Raw genomic sequence first — 20,946 nt, forward strand, 5'->3', positions numbered from 1 at the left:
GCCCACATAGTGAACAGATAAGTAAAAACTAATGTGGCAACGCTGCATACTTCTGCGAACAATCAATGAACCTGTGATAACATCGCAATCTTATAGCATCCCACTAATTTCTAAATGTATGTGCACAATGAAGGCCAGGCCTCCTTTTGGAACATTATGGACTCTGGGAGCATCCAAAACGAGGTAATAATTATGCCAATTTCATACTCAGGTATTTTACATAAAAACATTGACTACTGCACCAAAATAAGCATTCAGAATTTCAATCTTCTCTCCCCTAAGATTTAGGCTTTTGTTTCTGTAGCTCTAGCTTTTTTTTATTTAAATTATCTCTCCGGTCTTGTACAATTGAAGCCAGCCAGGCGGTGGTCCGCTGTTTTGCTACTTCCCAACTGTAACGTGGTATGTAGTCAAAATCAGAGAAGGCTTTGTGGCTAGTAAAGGTAAACTTTGTGTTGAGCATTGTAATAAGGTGTCGGTTTATTTTGGGAACATATGTAATAAATGGCTGTAGCAAAAACTGCAGCATCTCCATCATGAAAGATGTGAAGTACATCAGCAGCAGAGGCATACTAAGCTTTTCTGGAATTGTAAACCCCAGAGGGCTCATCATCTCATGGTTAAAATCTGAGTAACTCATATGTGGGGTATCATCCGTGATGTAATAGAATTTTCCACCAACAATTTTCTTTCTATCCTTGTCTTTCATAGCTCTAGCCACTAAAATATGAGCCCAAGCTACATTGCTAACATAAACAGGATTCACGAGTGCCTGCTTCCTGGAAGTTCTCTTCAGAATATTTCCATTGTTGATTCCTTCATCCAAATGTGGTATCATAAAACGGCAGTTTTCTCCGTAGATATACGTGGGTCGTACAGCACATGTTACCATTTGTTCACCATTAGGTAGGAGGCATCCATTCGATGTCAGCACCAGTTGTTCTGCTATTTGTTTTGTTTTGCTGTAGTAAAATTTTAGTTTGCCAGGGTAGACTGTGTCTTCATCACCATTACAGATTGAATCACCTCTTACATTTGGTCCTACCACCTCTACACTACTGGTATAGATAAAACACTTCACATTCTGCTGAATAGAAGTTTCTATCAAAAGTTGAGTTCCTGCCAAATTAAAATGAAACAATATGATAAAAACTGAGACAAAAAAACAGAAATCATACGTACATAATTGTAAAAAACACTCTGTTTACCATGACCAGAAATGAAAGTGAAAAGCATCCTGTATCATTGTTTTAATTGATATAGAAATAAAGGCTGAATCTTCATATATTTTAGAAGTGTCAATTTTGCAGTTTTACTGAGGGTTTCTCTCTGCGAGGTCTAATGAGATTTCTCATAATATCATCACAAACTCCCTTCTTTAACTACCTACCACGACCCTATGGCTGTGCTCTTGTTCAATGCTAGTTCAATTGTACCACTTGCCGTGCTTGAAAGAACTTGACATTGCTGGGATATCTCTAGTACTAGTACCATCTTTAAAAGGTCATGTGCACTGTCAGTGTCGAGTTTACCTGCACAGTGACATGGTAGAGAAGGTGAAATCAGAGCCTTCTTTTGTGGGAGGAACCTGCAAGTCAGTGTGGGCATGTGATGCTGATGACAGTTGTTCTCTTACCCCAGGATGGACAGCGGAGGCCACAAAAACCTGGCAGGCTGGGCTGAGGTTGCCACCCGGTTCATTGCAGGCTCAGCCTGGAGAAAAGCGCAGCAGTGCAGGAGAGCCACCATTTTTTCTCTACTCCCTACTTGCCATTTCTGATATCACTGAAGAAGGGCTTATGCTGCCTGACCTACTGCGCTTTTCCAGCAACACATTTTTAAGCTAGTTTCTGATATCACCCAGACCTCCTATAACCCTGCAGCTGCAACTCAATCATTCAGGCCAATCGCATACTTTTCAGCATTAACAGCCACTTAGATCTCACTCAATCCTTCCCTTCCTCTAATTGAAGGAGAAAAACAGCTCACAATCAGCAGTAAGAACCAAGCTAAGTTGTGGGCAGCCCAACATTTGACTCCTCTTCCCTTACGAGGACAGGAGTCAGACTCTGACCAGCCAAGTTTAAGTGACCCAGTCCAAGCCCCTGGTCTGGTATGAAAGCCTGCCCTTGATTTACTGTGCCAGGAACCTTCCACCTCATCCCCCTCCATCCCCAACACTATGGGCTTGATATGACTGAGGACTGCTGACAACCATGGATTTGTATCTGCAATTAATGGCAATGCAAGAAGTAAAGTGAATTTGCTAGCTCTAGCATAGGGACCAAGTGACCAAGTTGATAGATGAAGGAAGGGCTGTTGATGTCATATACATGGACTTTAGTAAGGCATTTGATAAGGTTCCCCATGGTAAACTAATAGAGAAAGTAAAGTCACATGGTGTGCAGGGTGTTCTAGCTAGGTGGGTAAAGAACTGGTTGAGCAACATGAGACAGACCAGTGGGTGTTCCACAGGGGTCAGTGTTGGGGCCACTGTTGTTTGTGATATACATAACTGATCTGGAAGAGGGCACTACGGATATGATCAGCAAGTTTGCAGATGACACAAAGATTGATGGAGTAGCAGAAAGCATAAGGACCTGTCAAAGAAGACAGGAGGCTATAGATAGACTGGAGAGTTGGGCGGAAAAGTGGCAGATGGGAGTTCAATCCAGACAAATGTGAGGTGATGCATTTAGGCAAGTCTAATTCTACAGCGAATTATACAATGAACGAAAGAGCCTTGGGAAAAGTTGATGGACAGAGAGATCTGGGAGTGCATGTCCATTGTAGGTTGCTGCACAGGTGGACAGAAAGGTCAAGAAGGCCTCTAGTATGCTTGCCTTCATTGGACAGGGTATTGACTATAAGAGCTGGCAAATCATGTTAAAATTGTACAAGACATTGGTTCGGCCACATTTAGAGTACTGTGTAGAGTTCTGGTCACCACATTACCAAAAGGATGTGGAGAGGATGCAGTGAAGATTTATGAGGATGTTGCCTGGTATGGAAGGTACTAGCTATGAAGAGAGGTTAAGTAGGTTAGGTTTGTTTTCATTACATAAAAGGAGATTGAGAGGGGACCCGATTGAAAATCATGAAGGGTATAGACAGGGTGGATAGAGATAAGCTTTTTCCCAGGGTGAAGGATTCAATAACGAGAGGTAATGCTTTTAAGGTGAGAGCTGAAATGTTTAAAGGGGATGCATGTGGCAAGTACTTCACACAGAGGATGCTGGGTGTCTGGAACGTATTGCCAGCAGAGATGGTAGAGGCAGGTACAGCAGATTCATTTCAGATGCATCTGAACAGATGTGTGAGTAGGTGAGGAGCAGAGGGATACAGATGCTTAGGAATTGGGCGACAGGTTTAGACAGTAGATTTGGATCAGTTCAGGCTTGGAGGACTGAAGGGCCTGTTCCTAGGTTGTACATTTTCTTTGTTCTTTCTTTGTACAAGAAGATACATCTGGGTATGCTCAAAGTGAATGAATGGGTGAGTGAACAGCCTTGGGATGCAGTATGGTCTAGCCCTGCATGCACAGTGTCTACAGAAGCATTTCCAGTTGGAGTACAGCTTTAAAGTATAAAAGCATTCTATAAATGGATCGTAGAAATTACATTAAATTTCTGAGAGGTTGGCTGGTGCCGCATGCCAGAGTCCATGAATCTAAGATGCCAACCCAGAGCAACAAGTGGCAAGCTGGAGTTTCCAGGTGGTACAATCATTGGATGACCAATGATCAACTCTCAAAAAGAGGCTTAGTCTTCTTATACAAATGCAAGCATTGGCTGCACACTGCAGCTTGAGACAGAAGTTGGGGTGTTTTGGTTCTTGCCTGGAGGCATTGTTTCGAACAGTTTCCACTCATTCAAGGTTACTTGAAGTATCATGGAGACGGGGTGGAATGTTGCAACAAGTAATGTGATTTTTTTTACCCCAGTTTGCACGAGTATTGGATCTTTGATGAAGCGCTGGTGAGGATCACAGCCTGTACACCATTTTGAAGTTAGCAGAGAATGGTGATGAGTTTCTGCAGTCAGCCAAACCTCAGGACAATATTCCACATTCCTTCATGGCTGACAGCATCAAAGGACTTTGTGAGATTGAAGAAGGCTATGCACAGATATATGTGCTGTTCCCTGCACTTTTCTTGGATTTTTCATACACTGAAAATCATGTGTGCCTCTTGACTGATGGAAGTCACATTGAGACTCAAGGAGAAACTCTTCAGCCAATAGGAGGAGGCAGTGAATGAGAATTCTTCCAATAACCTTTCTCGAGACGGACAATAGGGAAATCCCTCTGTATTTTCCACAGTCAGACTTGTCTCCTTATTTGAAGGTCACAATTATGGAGTCTTTGAAATTTTCTAGTTTACTCTCTTCCTTCCAGACAAGGGCAATGCGGTCATGGATTCATGTCAAGAGTGCCTCTCTGCCATATTTTGTATTTCAGTGGGGATTCTAACTGATCTGGAGGGCTTGGTGTTTCTCAGCTGTCAGATGGTTTTTTGACTTCACGGTGGGTTGGAGGTGTTTTGAGGTGGCAATGTGCATTTCAGGATAGTGCCAAGACCACTTGCGTCAAAAGCCGCATCTTAGTTTAGGACGTCCCCAAAGTGCTCTCTCCACCAAGCACTGACTGCCTCACCAGTGAGCATTGACTACTTCTTGGTCTTTGATGAGCGACTCTCTATTTTTGCAGTCAGTGGAGCAGGTCTCTGGTAGGATCCCGGACATCATGAAGGATTGTGCTGAATAAGCCACCCACATTGTGGTCATCAGCGAGTTGCAGAATCTCTTGCACTCTTTCACTCATTATCTATTCTTTAGGTCATGGGTCCTTTGTTGCATCCTGGCCTTCGGTTGCTTGTAGGCAGTTTCCTTTTGTTTAAGTTTTGATGCAGCTGCTTGTTTAGGAATGCCTTGCTTTGGCAGTCTAGGAGATCTTGGATCTCCTGATCATTCTCAACAAACCAGCGTTGCTGTTTCCTGGTCAAGAGGCCAAACATATCCACACAGGTGCTGATTATGGAAGCTTTTAGGTTTGTCCAGGCACTGAGGCCATTCGCCGGTTCTGACGTGTTGGTCATCTCCAGGTTGGCTGTGAGGCACCATCTCAGTGGACTTTTCTTCTCCAGGTCTTTAGTATAGCAAACACTGAGCTTCCTACCATGGTGACAGGGAAGACTAGCCTGCAGTGTGCTGACTTGGACTGGGAAGGGTGGCCTACAGTTCACCATTGCAGTGAGGCAGACTGGAAAAGATGGTCTATAGTCACCATTGCATTGAGGCAGAACAGGAAGGGTGGCCTACAGTCCCCATTGCAGTGAAGCAGACTGGAAAGGATGGCCTACAGTCACCATTGCAGTAAGGCAGAATGGGAAGGGTGGCCTCCAGTCACCATTGCAGTGAGGTAGAATGGGGAGGGTGGCTTACAGTCACCATTGCAGTGAGGCAGACAGGAAAGGGTGGCCTACAGTCACCATTGCAGTGAGGCAGAGTGGGAAGGGTGGCCTACAGTAACCATTACAGTGTGGCAGACTGGGAACGGTGGCCTATAGTCAGCTTTGCAGTGAGGCAGACTGGGTAGGGTGGCCTACATTTAGCATTGCATTGAGGCGGAAACATTGAGGAGCTCAAGAGGCTCTATGCAGGTTGGAGAACCGTGAATCCCCTCTTTGAGTCCCCAGCGAACTGGTGGGAAACAGTAAAAGGGAACATCAAGAGGTTCTTCATCCTCAAAGGTGTTCAGGAGGCGAGAGAGAGGCGGGGAAAACTGTCCCAGCTCCAGGAAAGTATGCAGAACCTGCTCCTGCTGCAGACAATTGGGGTCGATGTTACGGAGGACCTCAAGGAAGTGAAGGGCCAGCAAGCCTCGCTCTTTGCCTCGGAGGCCTCCAAGATAATCTTTCCGTCCAGGGTCCGCTCGGTGGAGCAGAACGAGACGTGCTCACGTTTCTTCTTCCAGAAGGTGCACAAAGAGAACTCTGTGCTCAGCAGCCTGAAGGAAGAAGATGGCTCGATAACCTCATCTCAGGCTGACATCATGAGGATCAGTAAATCCTCTATACCAGTCTGTATGACGCGAAGCCAACCGACAGCGTGGCCTCCCATCGTTCCTGTCCTCTATCACAGAGGTATTAGACGACAGAACACGTGAGAGGCTGGACCAGCCGCTATCTCTGGACGAGCTGACCAAGACCCTCGAGTCCTTCGAAAAGAATAAAACTCCCGGAAACGATGGCTTACCGGTCGAGCTCTATTCCGCTCTGTGGAACTTGATTGGCCAGGACCTGCTGGAGGTGTATGTCAGTATGCTTCGGGCAGGTACCATGAGTGAATCCATGAGGAAAGGCATCATCACCCTCATCTACAAGCGGAAGGGGGAGAGGGAGGAACTCAAAAATTGGAGACCAATTTCACTGTTGAATGCGGATTACGAAATTCTGTCAAAGGTAATCGGCAACTGGATCAGGTCTGCTCTGGGGTCAGTGATTCACCCTGACCAAACCGGTGCTGTACCGGGCAGAAAGATCGCTGAGAGTCTCGCACTCCTCAGGGATACGATCGCCTACGTGCAGGACAGAGGGTTGGACGCCTGACTGATCAGCCTGGACCAGGAGAAAGCCTTTGACAGGATATCACACAGGTATACAAGACATGTTCTCTCCAAAATGAGCTTTTGGGGGGAATCTGCAATTGGATCAGACTGCTCTACACCAACATTGTCAGTGCAGTCTCAATCAATGGGTGGGAATCAGATAGCTTCCCAGTCAGATCTGGAGTCAGGCAGGGCTGCCCTCTCTCTCCTGCCTTGTTTGTGTACTACATAGAGCCATTTGCCGAGTCCATCAGGAAGGATGCGAGCCTGAGAGGGGTGACTATTCCTGGTAGAGGGAGCCTGCAGGTTAAGGATCCCTGTACATGGATGACATCGCCATTTTCTGCTCGGATCCGCTGTCCGTGCGCAGACTCATGTGCATATGTGACCAGTTCGAACGGGCCTCGGGGGCCAAAGAAAACTGAGGCAAGAGCGAGGCCATGCTCTTCGGGAACTGAAGATCCCCTTCACCGTCAAGACCGAAGGTGCTGGGTATTTGGTTCGGTGGGGGTGGGGGGGATCTGGGGCGTGCGCCAAGTCTTGGGAGGAGCGTATCAGCAAAGTGAGGCAGAAACTAGGCAGATGGAAGCTACGGTCACTCTCCATCACGGTAAATAACCTGGTCATCAGGTGTGAGGCACTGTCATTGCTATTATACGTGGCACAGGTCTGGCCTATTCCCAGAACCTGTGCCGCTGCAGTCACCCGGGCCATCTTCCAGTTTATATGGAGATCAAAGATGGACCGGGTCCAAAGGGACTCGCTGTACAAAGATCTGGGCAACGGGGGGAAAAAATACACCCAATGCCACCCTCACCCTGATGGCCACCTTTGTGTGTGGCTGCATCAAGCTGTGCGTGGGTCCCCAGTACGCAAATACCAAGTGTCACTACGTACTGAGGTTCTACCTGTCCCCGGTGTTGCGAAGGATGGGCCTGGCCTCGCTGCCGTGGAACGCTCCGAATAGTTGGACCGTTCCGTATCACCTATCCTTTGTGGAGAAGTTTATGAAGAAAAACACCTTTGACCACAAGTCCATCAGGAAGTGGTCAGCACGTGGTGTCCTTGAGACCCCTCGGGGAAAGGAGAGGGCGGATCCTATCGAGCGGTTCCCTGAGCAGACTATCAAAGCCATTTGGCAGAATGCCTCATCGCCAGAACTTTCCAACAAGCACCAAGACATGGCTTGGCTGGTGGTGAGAAGGGCCCTGCCTGTGAGATCCTTTATGCACGCCCGGTCTCTCAGCCGCACCTCACGCTGCCCTCGAAACGGCTGCGAGGGGGGGAACGAGACTGTCACACACCTCCTTCTGGAATGTGCCTACGCAGAAGAAGTCAGGAGAGGAATGCAGTGCTGTTTGTAGAGGTTCGTCCCGAGCAGCGCCGTGACACGGGACTCCGTGCTCTACGGCCTGTTCCCTGAGACGCACACCGAGACGAACATCAACTGTGCTGGAGGATCATCAACTCGGTGAAGGACGCTCTCTGGGCGGTCCAAAACCTGTTGATCTTCCAGCTGAAGGAGTTGACCTCGACTGAGTGTTGCAGACTGGCACATTCCAAGGTCCAGGACTACGTGTTGAGGGGCGAGCTGAAGCTTAGGGCAGCTGCAGCCAAGGCGCAGTGGGGAAAGACCACAGTGTAACATCTGCCTACCTAAAGAAGAACAGGGGGCCCATGCAGTCATTTGGGCTCTGCTGACGCCTCAGCTAAATATATGGGCATATGACTGAAAAATATACAAGCCTGAATATAACAATGATAAATTCCGATCTGTGTATGTAAATGTTTACATATGTAAGGCATGACCAAATGTACAGACCATCAAATTATTTTATGAATAAAGTATATTTTTGAAATAAAAAATAAAGAGTGGGAAGGGTGGCCTAAAGTCACCATTGCAGTGAGGCAGACTGGGAAGGGTGGCCTATAGTCACCATTGCAGTGAGGCAGACTGGGAAGGGTGGCCTAATGTCACCACTGCAGTGAGGCAGACTGGGAAGGGTGGCCTATAGTCACCATTGCAGTGAGGCAGACTGGGAAGGGTGGCCTACAGTCACCCTGCAGTGAGGCAGACTGGGAAGGGTGGCCTAATGTCACCACTGCAGTGAGGCAGACTGGGAAGGGTGGCCTACAGTCACCCTACAGTGAGGCAGAGTGGGAAGGGTGGCCTACAGTCATGATTGCAGTGAGGCAGACTGGGAAGGGTGGCCTATAGTCACCATTGCAGTGAGGCAGACTGGGAAGGGTGGCCTAAAGTCACCACTGCAGTGAGGCAGACTGGGAAGGGTGGCCTAGAGTCACCATTGCAGTGAGGCAGACTGGGAAGGGTGGCCTAATGTCACCACTGCAGTGAGGCAGACTGGGAAGGGTGGCCTACAGTCATGATTGCAGTGAGGCAGACTGGGAAGAGTGGCCGATAGTCACCACTGCAGTGAGGCAGACTGGGAAGGATGGCCTAAAGTCACCACTGCAGTGAGGCAGACTGGGAAGGGTGGCCTACAGTCACCCTGCAGTGAGGCAGAGTGGGAAGGGTGGCCTACAGTCAGCATTGCAGTGTGGCAGACTGGGAAGAGTGGCCTATAGTCACCATTGCAGTGTGGCAGACTGGGAAGAGTGGCCGATAGTCACCATTGCAGTGAGATAGACTGGGAAGGGTGGCCTACAGTCAGCATTGTTGTGGCAGACTGGGAAGAGTGGCCTATAGTCACCATTGCAGTGAGGCAGACTGGGAAGGGTGGCCTACAGTCAGCATTGCACTGAGGCAGACTGGGAAGGGTGGCCTACAATCAGCATTGCAGTGAGGCAGACTGGGTTGAGTGCATTGAGAGGCCAGAACATGCAGGAAACAACAAGTCTCCACCAGCCTGCTTACAACATACTGTTCCTGAAGTCTCAAAAACCGCCACAGTGAGCCCCCAAACAACATGGATTATTTCCCTTAACTCTGAAACAGGTGGGTGTGGTGGATGGGGGGGTCAGCAAGGTGGGGAGCACAGTTGGACGGACATGGGGGGTTGTGTTGGACGGGGTGTGATGGGCTGGTAGGGGCACTGTTGGCGGGTGGCAGGTGGGGCAGTATTGGGCAGGGTTTGGGTCGGGCGGGGGGCAGCGTTGAATGGGTTTGGGGGTCAGGGGAGGTGTTGAAGGTTTTGGGGGTGGTTGGGGCTGGGGTTGGGAGGTGGGCGGAGAGAAGTGTCATGGTGGTTTGGGGGTGGGCAGGGGCAGTGTTGGATGGGGTTGGGGGCATCTGGGGGCGCGGGGTGCTCGCGTGCTGTGTGCTGCTGCAGTCTCTTTTGAACGGGGAACAGACTTTAAAAGCTCCGAGCCCCAGAAAAAAGGCATTTCATCAATTAACCGAATAATGCCCGCCCATCTCATTTGGATAATCGAGGTTCCCCTGTACATCTTAAATGACACTATCGTTCCCGCCCATACCACTTTCGCTGGCAGTGCATTCCAGGCACCCACCATCCTCTGCATGAAGAATGTTTCATGTATATCTCCCCTAAGTTTTTCCCCTCTCACTTTGAACAGTGATTGAGTCCTCCACTCTGGGAAAACGTTTCTTGCTATCCATTCTGTCTACACCTCTCATGATTTTGTAGGCCTCAATCAAGTCCCCCTCAACCTGCTTCTTTCCAATGGAAATAATCCTAACCTACTCAACCTCTCCTTAAAACCAGGACCCTCCATATCAGGCAACATCTTGGTGAACCTCCTTTGCACCCTCTCCAAAGCATCCACATCCTTTTGGTAATGTGGCGACCAGAACTGTACACAGTATTCCAAATGTGGCCGAACCAAAGTCTTATACAATTGTAACATGACCTGCCAACTCCTGTACTCAATTCCCAACCAATAAAGGAAAGCATGCTCTATGCCTTTTTGACCACTCTACTGACCTGCACTGTCACCTTCAGGGAATAATGGACCTGAACACCCAGATCTCTCTGTACATCAATTTTCCCCAGGACTTTTCCATTTATTGTATAGTTTGCTCATGAACAGCATCTTCCAAAATGCATCACCTTGCATTTGTCTGGATTGCACTCCGTCTACCAGTTCTCTACCCAACTCTCCAATCTATCTATATTCTGCTGTATTCTCAGACAGTCTCCTTCAGTATCTGCTACTCCACCAATCTTACTGTCATCTGCAAACTTGCTAATGAGGCAACCTACACCTTCCTCCAAATCATTTATGTATGTCACAAACAACAATGGTTCCCAGCATGGACACCACTGGTCACAGGTCTCCATTTTGAGAAGCACCCTTCCACTACTACTGTCTCGTGTTGCCCAACCAGTTCTCTATCCATCTAGCTAGAACACCCTTGACCCCATGCAATCTTACCTTCTTCAGCCTACCATGGGGAACCTTATCAAACACCTAACTAAAGTCCATGTATGTGACATTTATATCCCTTCCCTCATCAATCAACTTTGTTACCTCTTCAAAGAGTTCTATTAGGTTTGTAAGACATGACTTTCCCTGCATAGAACCATGTTGCCCATTTTCTTCCAAATGGGTATATATCCTATCCCTTAGTATATTCTCCAGTAGCTTCCATACCACCGACGTCAGATTCACAGGTCTGTAATTAGCTGGATTATCCCTGCTACCCTTCTTAAACAAGGGGACATCATTAGCAATTCTCCAATCCTCTGGGACCTCCTCCATGTTCAAGGATGCTGCAAAGATATCTGTTAAAGCCCTAGCTATTTCCTCTGTCACTTCCCTCAGTAACCTAGGATAGGTCCCATCTGGGCTCATGCACAACCAGCGCACACTGTCCTCACGCCTGACACAAAACTCCACAAACAAGTGCTCTACTTTGAGGTCACAATGGAAAGTGATCACTTGAAGGCCAAAGGAAATCCTATAAGGACATTCTGAGAGCCTTTTTAAATAAAAGCAATATCCCTACCAACTAGCTATGAAGAGAGGTTGAGTAGATTAGGATTAGTTTCATTAGAAAAAAGGAGATGTGGGGGGGGACCTGATTGAGGTCTACAAAATCATGAAGGGTATAGACAGGGTGGATAGAGATAAGCTTTTTCCCAGGGTGAGGGATTCAATAATGAGAGGTCGAGTGTTCAAGGTGAGAGGTGAAAAATTTAAAGGGGATACACGTGGAAGGTACTTTACACAGAGGGTGGTAGGTGCCTGGAACACGTTCCCAACAGAGGTAGTAGAGGCAGGCACGGCAGATTCATTTAGGGTGCAACTGGACAGATGCATGAGTAGGTGGGGAGCAGAAGGATATGGATGCTTAGGAACTGAGCAATAGGTTTAGACAGTGGATTTGGATCAGCTCAGGCTTAGCGGGCTGAAGGGCCTGTTCCTGCGCTGTACATTTTCTTTGTTCTTCCTTTGTTCTCTTCCACACACACGAGTCGCTTGCCCGAGAACACGCAAACCAGCAAAGAAGCATCTACAAAGATATCTACCTCTTTGAGTGTCACTGACTAGAGTATATGGAGGCCAAGCACAAACAACTGGAAGTGTGCAGAATCCAGGGCATCCTGTTCACCTCCAGGAATAGGAGAAGAGGGAGTCTCCTGTGGCTATCCTTATCTCAAACAAATATGCTGTTTTGGAAAATGAGGTGTTGGGCTCTCAGGAGAATCTAACATGAACAGCCAAGTTTCTGGTACTAAGATTCTCGATCTAATATAAGGAAGGGTATGTCAGGTTCCAAGCGATCAATTGCGAAAGGAACTCTCTAGTCTGAGGTACAGACATATATTTCTGCAGTCGACAGTGAGAAATCAGAATGGTGTGTTGCCTCCCTGCTGCCAGGGTCAAGGATGTTTTGGATAGTGCGCAGAATGTTCTCAAAGGGGAGAGGGACCAGCAGGAGGTCATTGTACACATTGAGACTAACAAAATAGGAAGGGAAAAGGATGAGATTCTGAAGGAAGAGCATAGGAAGTTAGGCAAGAATTTAAAAAGGAGGTCCTTAAGGGTAGTAATATCTGGATTACTCCCAGTGCTATGAGATAATGAGGGTAGGAATAGGACAATAGAGTAGATGAATGCTTGGCTGAGGAGCTGGGGGAGGGGCGGAGGGTTCACATTTTTGGATAATCGGAATCCCTTTTGGGGTAGAAGTGACCTGTATAAGAAGGACATATTGCACCTGAATTGGAAGGAGTACTACACTGGCAGGGAGATTTGCTTGAGCTGCTCAGGAGGATTTAAACTAGTAAGGTGGTGGGGGTGGGACCCAGGGAGATAGTGAGGAAAGAGATCACTCTGAGACTGGTTCAGTTGGGAAAAGGAGCAAGTCAAGCAGTCAGGGCAGGCAGGAACAAAGCAGAGAATGAGGTAGCACTGATAAATTAAACTGCAATTGTTTCGATGCAAGAGGCCTCACAGGGAAGGCAGGTGAATTCAGGACAAGTCAGGAACATAGGACTGGGAAATCAGAAATTACAGAAACGTGGCTCAGGGATGCATAAGACTGGCAACTTAATGTTCTAGGAGACAAATACTAAAGTAAGGATAGAAAGGGGAGCAAGAGAGGAGGGGGAGTGGTGTTTTTGATAAGGAATAGTATTACAGCTGTACTGATGGAGGATATTCCCGGAAATACATCCATGAAAGTTATTTGGGTGGGACTGAGAAAGAAGAAAGGGATGATCACTTTATTGGGATTGTACTATAGACCCCTCCACCCCAATAGTTAGCGGGAAATTGAGAAATAAATTTGTAAGGAGATATCAGATGTCTGTAAGAATAGTAGGGTGATTATAATAGGGGATTTTAATTTTCCAAACATGAATTGGTTTTGCCATAGTGTCATGGATTTAGACGGAGAGGAGGTTAAGTGTGTACAAGAATATTTTTTTGATTCAATATGTGGATACTAGAGAATGTGCAAAACTTGACATACTCTTGGGAAATGAGAGGTGTTGGGAGGGTGGGGTGCACTTTGGCGCCAGCGACTGTAATTCTATTGATTTTAAAACAGTGATGGAAAAAGGATAGACTGGATCTAAAAGTTAAAGTTACAAATTGGAGGGAGGCCAATTTTGTTGGTATTAGGTAAGAACATTCAAAAGTTGATTGGGGGAATGAATGTTCGCAGGTAAATGGACGGGTGGAAAATAGGAAGTTTTTAAAGATGAGATAACGAGAGTTCGGAAACAGTACGTTCTGCATTTTGGAAAGGGAAATCTTAGCAGGACTTTCTGGTACACTTAATGGTAAGGTCCCGTGGAAAAAAGAGAACTTGGGTACAGGTTCATAGTGGTAAAAACGAGGACTGCAGATGCTGGAAACCTGAGTATGGATTAGAGTGGAACTGGAAAAGCACAGCAGGTCAGGCAGCATCCAAGGAGGTGTAAAATCGACGTTTCGGACAAAAGCCCTTCAGCAGGAATAGAGGCAGGGAGCCTGCAGGGTGGAGACATAAATGAGAGGGGGGTGCGGTGGGGAGAAAGTAGCATAGAGTACAATAGGTGAATGAGGGTGGGGATGAAAGTGATAGGTCAGAGAGGAGGGTCGAGTGGATAGGTGGAAAGGAAGATTGGCAGGTAGGAGAGGTCATGGGGACGGTGCTGAGCTGTAAGGTTGGAACTGGGGTAAGGTGGAGAGAGAGGGGAAATGAGGAAACTGGTGAAGTCCACATTGATGTCCTGGGGTTGAAGTGTTCTGAGGCATATGATGAGGCGTTCTTCCTCAGGCGTCGGTTGGTGAAGGAGTGGTGGTGGAGGAGGCCCAGGATCTGCATGTCCTTGGCAGAGTGGGAGGGGGAGTTGAAATGCTGGGCCACAGGACGATGGGGATGATTGGTGGGGGTGTCCCAGAGATGTTCCCTAAAGTGCTCTGCAAGGAGGCCTCCAGTCTCCCCAATGTAGAGGAGACCGCATCGGGAGCAACGGATACAGTGGTGGATGTGCAGGTAAAACATTTGATGGATGTGAAAGGCTTCTTTGGGGCTTTGGATGGAGGTGAGGGAGGAGGGGTGAGCGCAGGTTTTGCAACTCCTGCAGTGGCAGGGGAAGGTGCCAGGACGGGAGGGTGGATTGTTGGGGGAGCGTGGACCTGACCGGTGGTCACGGAAGAAATGGTCTTTGCGGAAAGCGGAAAGGGATGGGAGGGAAATATATCCCTGCTGGTCGGGTCCGTTTGGAGGTGGCGGAAATGTCAGCGAATGATGCAGTTTATGCAAAGGTTGGTAGTGTGGAAGGTGAGCACCGGGGGGTTCTGTCATTGTTACGGTTGGAGGGGTGAGGTTTGAGGGCAGAGGGGCAGGATGTGGATGAGATGCATTGGAGGGCTACTTTAACCACGTGGGAAGGGAAATTGCGGTCTCTAAAGAAGGAGGCCATCTGGTGTGTTCTGTGGTGGAACCGGTCCTCCTGGGAGCAGATACGGTGGAGGCAGAGGAATTGGGAATACGGGATGGCATTTTTGCAGGAGGTAAGGTGGGAAGAGGTGTAATCAAGGTAGCTGTGGGAGTTGATGGGTTTGTAAAAAATGTCAGTGTCAAGTCGGTCATCGTTAATGGAGATGGAGAGGTCCAGGAAGGGGAGGGAGGTGTCAGAGATGATCCAGGTGAATTTAAGCTCAGGGTGAAATGTGTTGGTGAAGTTGATGAATTGCTCAACCTCCTCATAGGAGCACGAGGCGGCGCCAATGCAGTCATCAATGTAGCAGAGAAAGAGGTGGGGAGTGATGCCGGTGTAATTACAGAAGATTGACTGTTCTACGTAGCCAACAAAGAGACAGGCATAGCTGGGGCCCATACGGGTGCCCATGGCTACCCCTTTGGTCTGGAAGAAGTGGGAGGATTCGAAGGAGAAATTGTTACGGGTGAGGACCAGTTCAGCCAAATGAATGAGAGTGTCAATAGAAGGGTACTGTTGGGGACGTCGGGAGAGGAAGAAATGGAGGGCTTGGAGGCCCTGGTCATCGCGGATGGAGGTGTAGAGGGAGTGGATATCCATGGTGAAGATGAGACGTTGGGGGCCTGGGAAACGGAAGTCGAGGAGGAGGTCAAGGGCATGGGTGGTATCTCGAATGTATTTGGGGAGTTCCTGGACTAGGAGGGAATAGGACAGTGTCGAGGTAAGTAGAGATGAGTTCAGTGGGGCAAGAGCATGCTGAGACAATAGATCAGCCAGGGTGGTCAGGCTTGTGGATTTTGGAAAGGAGGTAGAATCGGGCGGTGCGGGGTTCCCGGAATATGAGGTTGGAAGCTGTGGGTGGGAGATCTCCTGAAGTGATGAGGTTCTGTATGGTCTGGGAGATAATGGTTTGGTGACGGGGAGTGGTGTTATGGTTGAGGGGTCGGTAGGAGGAGGTGTCTCCGAATTGGTGCCTGGCTTCAGCGGTGTAGAGGTCAGTGCACCAAACTACCACTGCACCCCCTTTATCCACTGGCTTGATGGTGAGGTTGGGATTGGAGCAGATGGAGTGGAGGGCTGTGTGTTGTGAGGGTGAGAGGTTGGAGTGGGTTAGGGGGTAAATAGGTTGAGGCGGTTAATGTCTCAGCGGCAGTCGGAAATGAAGAGATCGAGGGCGGGTGTCCAGGTGGATGGAGTGTGTTGGAGGTGGGTGAAGGGGTCACAGGCTCCGCCCCCACTCCCAGCTGCACACCCACACCAGGTCCTACCTCCCAGGCCCTGCCGAGTTTTCACCATCCCCCCCCAGACCTCCCCCTTACAGAGGATAAACGATCAGTCCTCAGCAAAGGCCTTCCCTTTATCCCCCTCCACCCACGCATCAATGAATTTAATACACACCATGACGTTGAACACTTCTTCCGTCGCCTCCACCTCCAAGCTTACTTTTATAATCAGGTCTCCCGCCCACCTTCCGAGGACCCCTTCACCCACCTCCAACACACTCTATCCGCCTGGACACCCCACGCTGGCCTATTACCCGCCCGAGATCTCTTCATTTCCAACTGCCGCTGAGATATTAACCTTCAATGCCTTTAATTCAAGTTGTACCTTTAACATTGACGGCTTCTAGCTCTTCATTGCTGATGTAACCCCAGATGTCAATCACAGAAGCAGTGTGAATAACACAGGTCACTCCTTCGCAGGCTTTTTGCAGGAGCTCTTTATCTCTCACATCTCCTATAAAAGCTGTCACCTTAATTCGACCTCCAGTCAATGCTGAGAACCAATGTTTTAAAAAGAAACAAAAGCATACCATTAGATCTATTGAAATCATATTCACACCTTGTTGTCTCGACATTAAAACTTGAACTTCTTCAAGCTGTTCTGAAATACAACAAATAGAACTGAAGAATTAAGAGGGAGAGAAAAATCAAAAAAAGACTTATTTAATTGGCTTATACATAGTTTAGTATTTATCTTTTTGCTTCTTTCAGATCACCCAAATTACCTACTTTCTTTGTGAATTTCTCAATATATACCTCCCCTACACCCACGCATAGTCCAATGAGAAGCTAATCTATTTCTTAGCACCAGCAGGATTATTGGCAGAGACCTGACAAAAAAGGTACAACTTGAATTAAAGGCATTGAAGGTTAATATCTCAGCGGCAGTTGGAAATGAAGAGATCTAGGGCGGGTAATAGGCCAGCGTGGGGTGTCCAGGCGGATAGAGTGTGTTGGAGGTGGGTGAAGGGGTCCTCGGAAGGTGGGCGGGAGACCTGATTATAAAAGTAAGCTTGGAGGTGGAGGCGACGGAAGAAGTGTTCAACGTCATGGTGTGTATTAAATTCATTGATGCGTGGGTGGAGGGGGATAAAGGGAAGGCCTTTGCTGAGGACTGATCGTTTATCCTCTGTAAGGGGGAGGTCTGGGGGGGGATGGTGAAAACTCGGCAGGGCCTGGGAGGTAGGACCTGGTGTGGGTGTGCAGCTGGGAGTGGGGGCGGAGCCTGTGACCCCTTCACCCACCTCCAACACACTCCATCCACCTGGACACCCGCCCTCGATCTCTTCATTTCCGACTGCCGCTGAGACATTAACCGCCTCAACCTATTTACCCCCTAACCCACTCCAACCTCTCACCCTCACAACACACAGCCCTCCACTCCATCTGCTCCAATCCCAACCTCACCATCAAGCCAGTGGATAAAGGGGGTGCAGTGGTAGTTTGGTGCACTGACCTCTACACCGCTGAAGCCAGGCACCAATTCGGAGACACCTCCTCCTACCGACCCCTCAACCATAACGCCACTCCCCGTCACCAAACCATTATCTCCCAGACCATACAGAACCTCATCACTTCAGGAGATCTCCCACCCACAGCTTCCAACCTCATATTCCGGGAACCCCGCACCGCCCGATTCTACCTCCTTTCCAAAATCCACAAGCCTGACCACCCTGGCTGATCTATTGTCTCAGCATGCTCTTGCCCCACTGAACTCATCTCTACTTACCTCGACACTGTCCTATTCCCTCCTAGTCCAGGAACTCCCCAAATACATTCGAGATACCACCCATGCCCTTGACCTCCTCCTCGACTTCCGTTTCCCAGGCCCCCAACGTCTCATCTTCACCATGGATATCCACTCCCTCTACACCTCCATCCGCGATGACCAGGGCCTCCAAGCCCTCCATTTCTTCCTCTCCCGACGTCCCCAACAGTACCCTTCTATTGACACTCTCATTCATTTGGCTGAACTGGTCCTCACCCGTAACAATTTCTCCTTCAAATCCTCCCACTTCTTCCAGACCAAAGGGGTAGCCATGGGCACCCGTATGGGCCCCAGCTATGCCTGTCTCTTTGTTGGCTACGTAGAACAGTCAATCTTCTGTAATTACACCGGCATCACTCCCCACCTCTTTCTCTGCTACATTGATGACTGCATTGGCGCCGCCTCGTGCTCCTATGAGGAGGTTGAGCAATTCATCAACTTCACCAACACATTTCACCCTGAGCTTAAATTCACCTGGATCATCTCTGACATCTCCCTCCCCTTCCTTAACCTCTCCATCTCCATTAACGATGACCGACTTGACACTGACATTTTTTACAAACCCATCAACTCCCACAGCTACCTTGATTACACCTCTTCCCACCTTACCTCCTGCAAAAATGCCATCCCGTATTCCCAATTCCTCTGCCTCCACCGTATCTGCTCCCAGGAGGACCGGTTCCACCACAGAACACACCAGATGGCCTCCTTCTTTAGAGACCGCAATTTCCCTTCCCACGTGGTTAAAGTAGCCCTCCAATGCATCTCATCCACATCCTGCCCCTCTGCCCTCAAACCTCACCCCTCCAACCGTAACAATGACAGAACCCCCGGTGCTCACCTTCCACACTACCAACCTTTGCATAAACTGCATCATTCGCTGACATTTCCGCCACCTCCAAACGGACCCGACCAGCAGGGATATATTTCCCTCCCATCCCTTTCCGCTTTCCGCAAAGACCATTTCTTCCGTGACCACCGGTCAGGTCCACGCTCCCCCAACAATCCACCCTCCCGTCCTGGCACCTTCCCCTGCCACTGCAGGAGTTGCAAAACCTGCGCTCACCCCTCCTCCCTCACCTCCATCCAAAGCCCCAAAGAAGCCTTTCACATCCATCAAATGTTTTACCTGCACATCCACCACTGTATCCGTTGCTCCCGATGCGGTCTCCTCTACATTGGGGAGACTGGAGGCCTCCTTGCAGAGCACTTTAGGGAACATCTCTGGGACACCCCCACCAATCATCCCCATCGTCCTGTGGCCCAGCATTTCAACTCCCCCTCCCACTCTGCCAAGGACATGCAGATCCTGGGCCTCCTCCACCACCACTCCTTCACCAACCGAAGCCTGAGGAAGAAAGCCTCATCATATGCCTCAGAACACTTCAACCCCAGGACATCAATGTGGACTTCACCAGTTTCCTCATTTCCCCTCTCTCTCCACCTTACCCCAGTTCCAACCTTACAGCTCAGCACCGTCCCCATGACCTCTCCTACCTGCCAATCTTCCTTTCCACCTATCCACTCGACCCTCCTCTCTGACCTATCACTTTCATCCCCACCCCCATTCACCTATTGTACTCTATGCTACTTTCTCCCCACCGCACCCCCCTCTCATTTATGTCTCCACCCTGCAGGCTCCCTGCCTCTATTCCTGCTGAAGGGCTTTTGTCCGAAACGTCGATTTTACACCTCCTTGGATGCTGCCTGACCTGCTGTGCTTTTCCAGTTCCACTCTAATCCATACTCAGGTTTCCAGCATCTGCAGTCCTCGTTTTTACCACTATGAACTGTGCTAAGGCAGTCAGGGAAAGACAGAAAACAACTAAACATTTGACCAAAATCACAACATTTAAAACAATTGCCTCCATTTCAAGTTCTCTTCAGACTGGAAATTACGTACCTAAAATAATCTTACAGCTTTAGAAGTTAAGTGAGTTAGCTTGTTGACTGTATCTTCCAGAACTTTCTGAAGAAGTGGTGGATGTGCGTACAATTACAACACTTAAAAGACCTTTGGATAAGTACATGAATAGGAAAGGCTTTGAGGGACGTTGGCCAGGAGCAGGCAGGTGGACTAGTTTTGTTGGGATTATGTCCGGCTTGGACTGGTTGGACTGAAGTGTCTGTTTCCATGCTGTTTGACTTTATCACTCTAAAAAGCAGTTATATCTAAAGTCATAGAAGGACTAGCAAAACAGTGATTCTAGCAAACACAACGGTTACAAAGTGCAATATTTTCTACCTATTTTCTGATTGTTAGATTCTGAAACGGTGTCTGTGGCATGTGCATGATCTTTTGGAGGAAATTACACTGATTCTATGTTTCTGAATGCAAAGAAACTCTACACAAAGCATGCAGAGTAGATAGATTTTTTCGTCTAAATTGGATGCAGATTACTGGAGCTAGAAAGTGACTCTGAGCAGATCTATATAAGAAAGGGATACAGGCTATTTGCACTGGACAATCAATAAGGAACATGGTCAATATGTCTGCAGATGGCCATGAAGTTCTCGGTCTTGAAGGACCTAGATGCCAAGCTGCAGACTGTACCATTTCAGCATTAGCAACTGCAGCCTGGTCTGACTGATGGGCAACTGAGAGTTACTGGCAGAGTGGAAGGACAAATTCTGTCATCATGAGGAAGAATCTGTTGTCATGATGAAGATGGGGTCACTGCCACTCTCACGTGACAGCAATCCAAGTGTTTTGATTTAGGATAGACTTCTGGATTGCTGTGACAACCCACAATCTCCTTTACACATTGGAATCCACAGCTCTTAAAGCAGCAATGTGGGCTTAGTTGGCTTGAAATTAGGCTTGGAAGGCACAGAGCTGAGATTTCATGCACTTAGCACTTAGGCATTGGGAGGCCATTGTTGGTGTTGCAATGAAAGCTGCAACGTTGGCCATCTGAGAGTGAATCTT

The 20,946-nt window shown here is 48.4% G+C and overlaps 1 protein-coding gene across 1 annotated transcript in view; it reads right to left on the bottom strand.

Annotated features, from left to right (window-relative positions):
* Nucleotides 1-277: 277 nt before the first annotated feature.
* The window catches only part of hsd3b1 (hydroxy-delta-5-steroid dehydrogenase, 3 beta- and steroid delta-isomerase 1), a 37,615-nt gene continuing 16,946 nt past the window's right edge, over nt 278-20,946 (bottom strand). The window contains exons 4-5 of the mRNA XM_060832790.1: nt 16,575-16,742; nt 278-1,119 (exon numbers count right to left, since the gene is read on the bottom strand). Coding sequence (XP_060688773.1) covers nt 278-1,119; nt 16,575-16,742 — 1,010 coding nt within the window. The remainder of the gene's footprint in view (nt 1,120-16,574; nt 16,743-20,946) is intronic.

This window comes from Hemiscyllium ocellatum, chromosome 12 (genome assembly GCF_020745735.1).
Source record: "Hemiscyllium ocellatum isolate sHemOce1 chromosome 12, sHemOce1.pat.X.cur, whole genome shotgun sequence".
NCBI lineage: Eukaryota > Metazoa > Chordata > Chondrichthyes > Orectolobiformes > Hemiscylliidae > Hemiscyllium > Hemiscyllium ocellatum.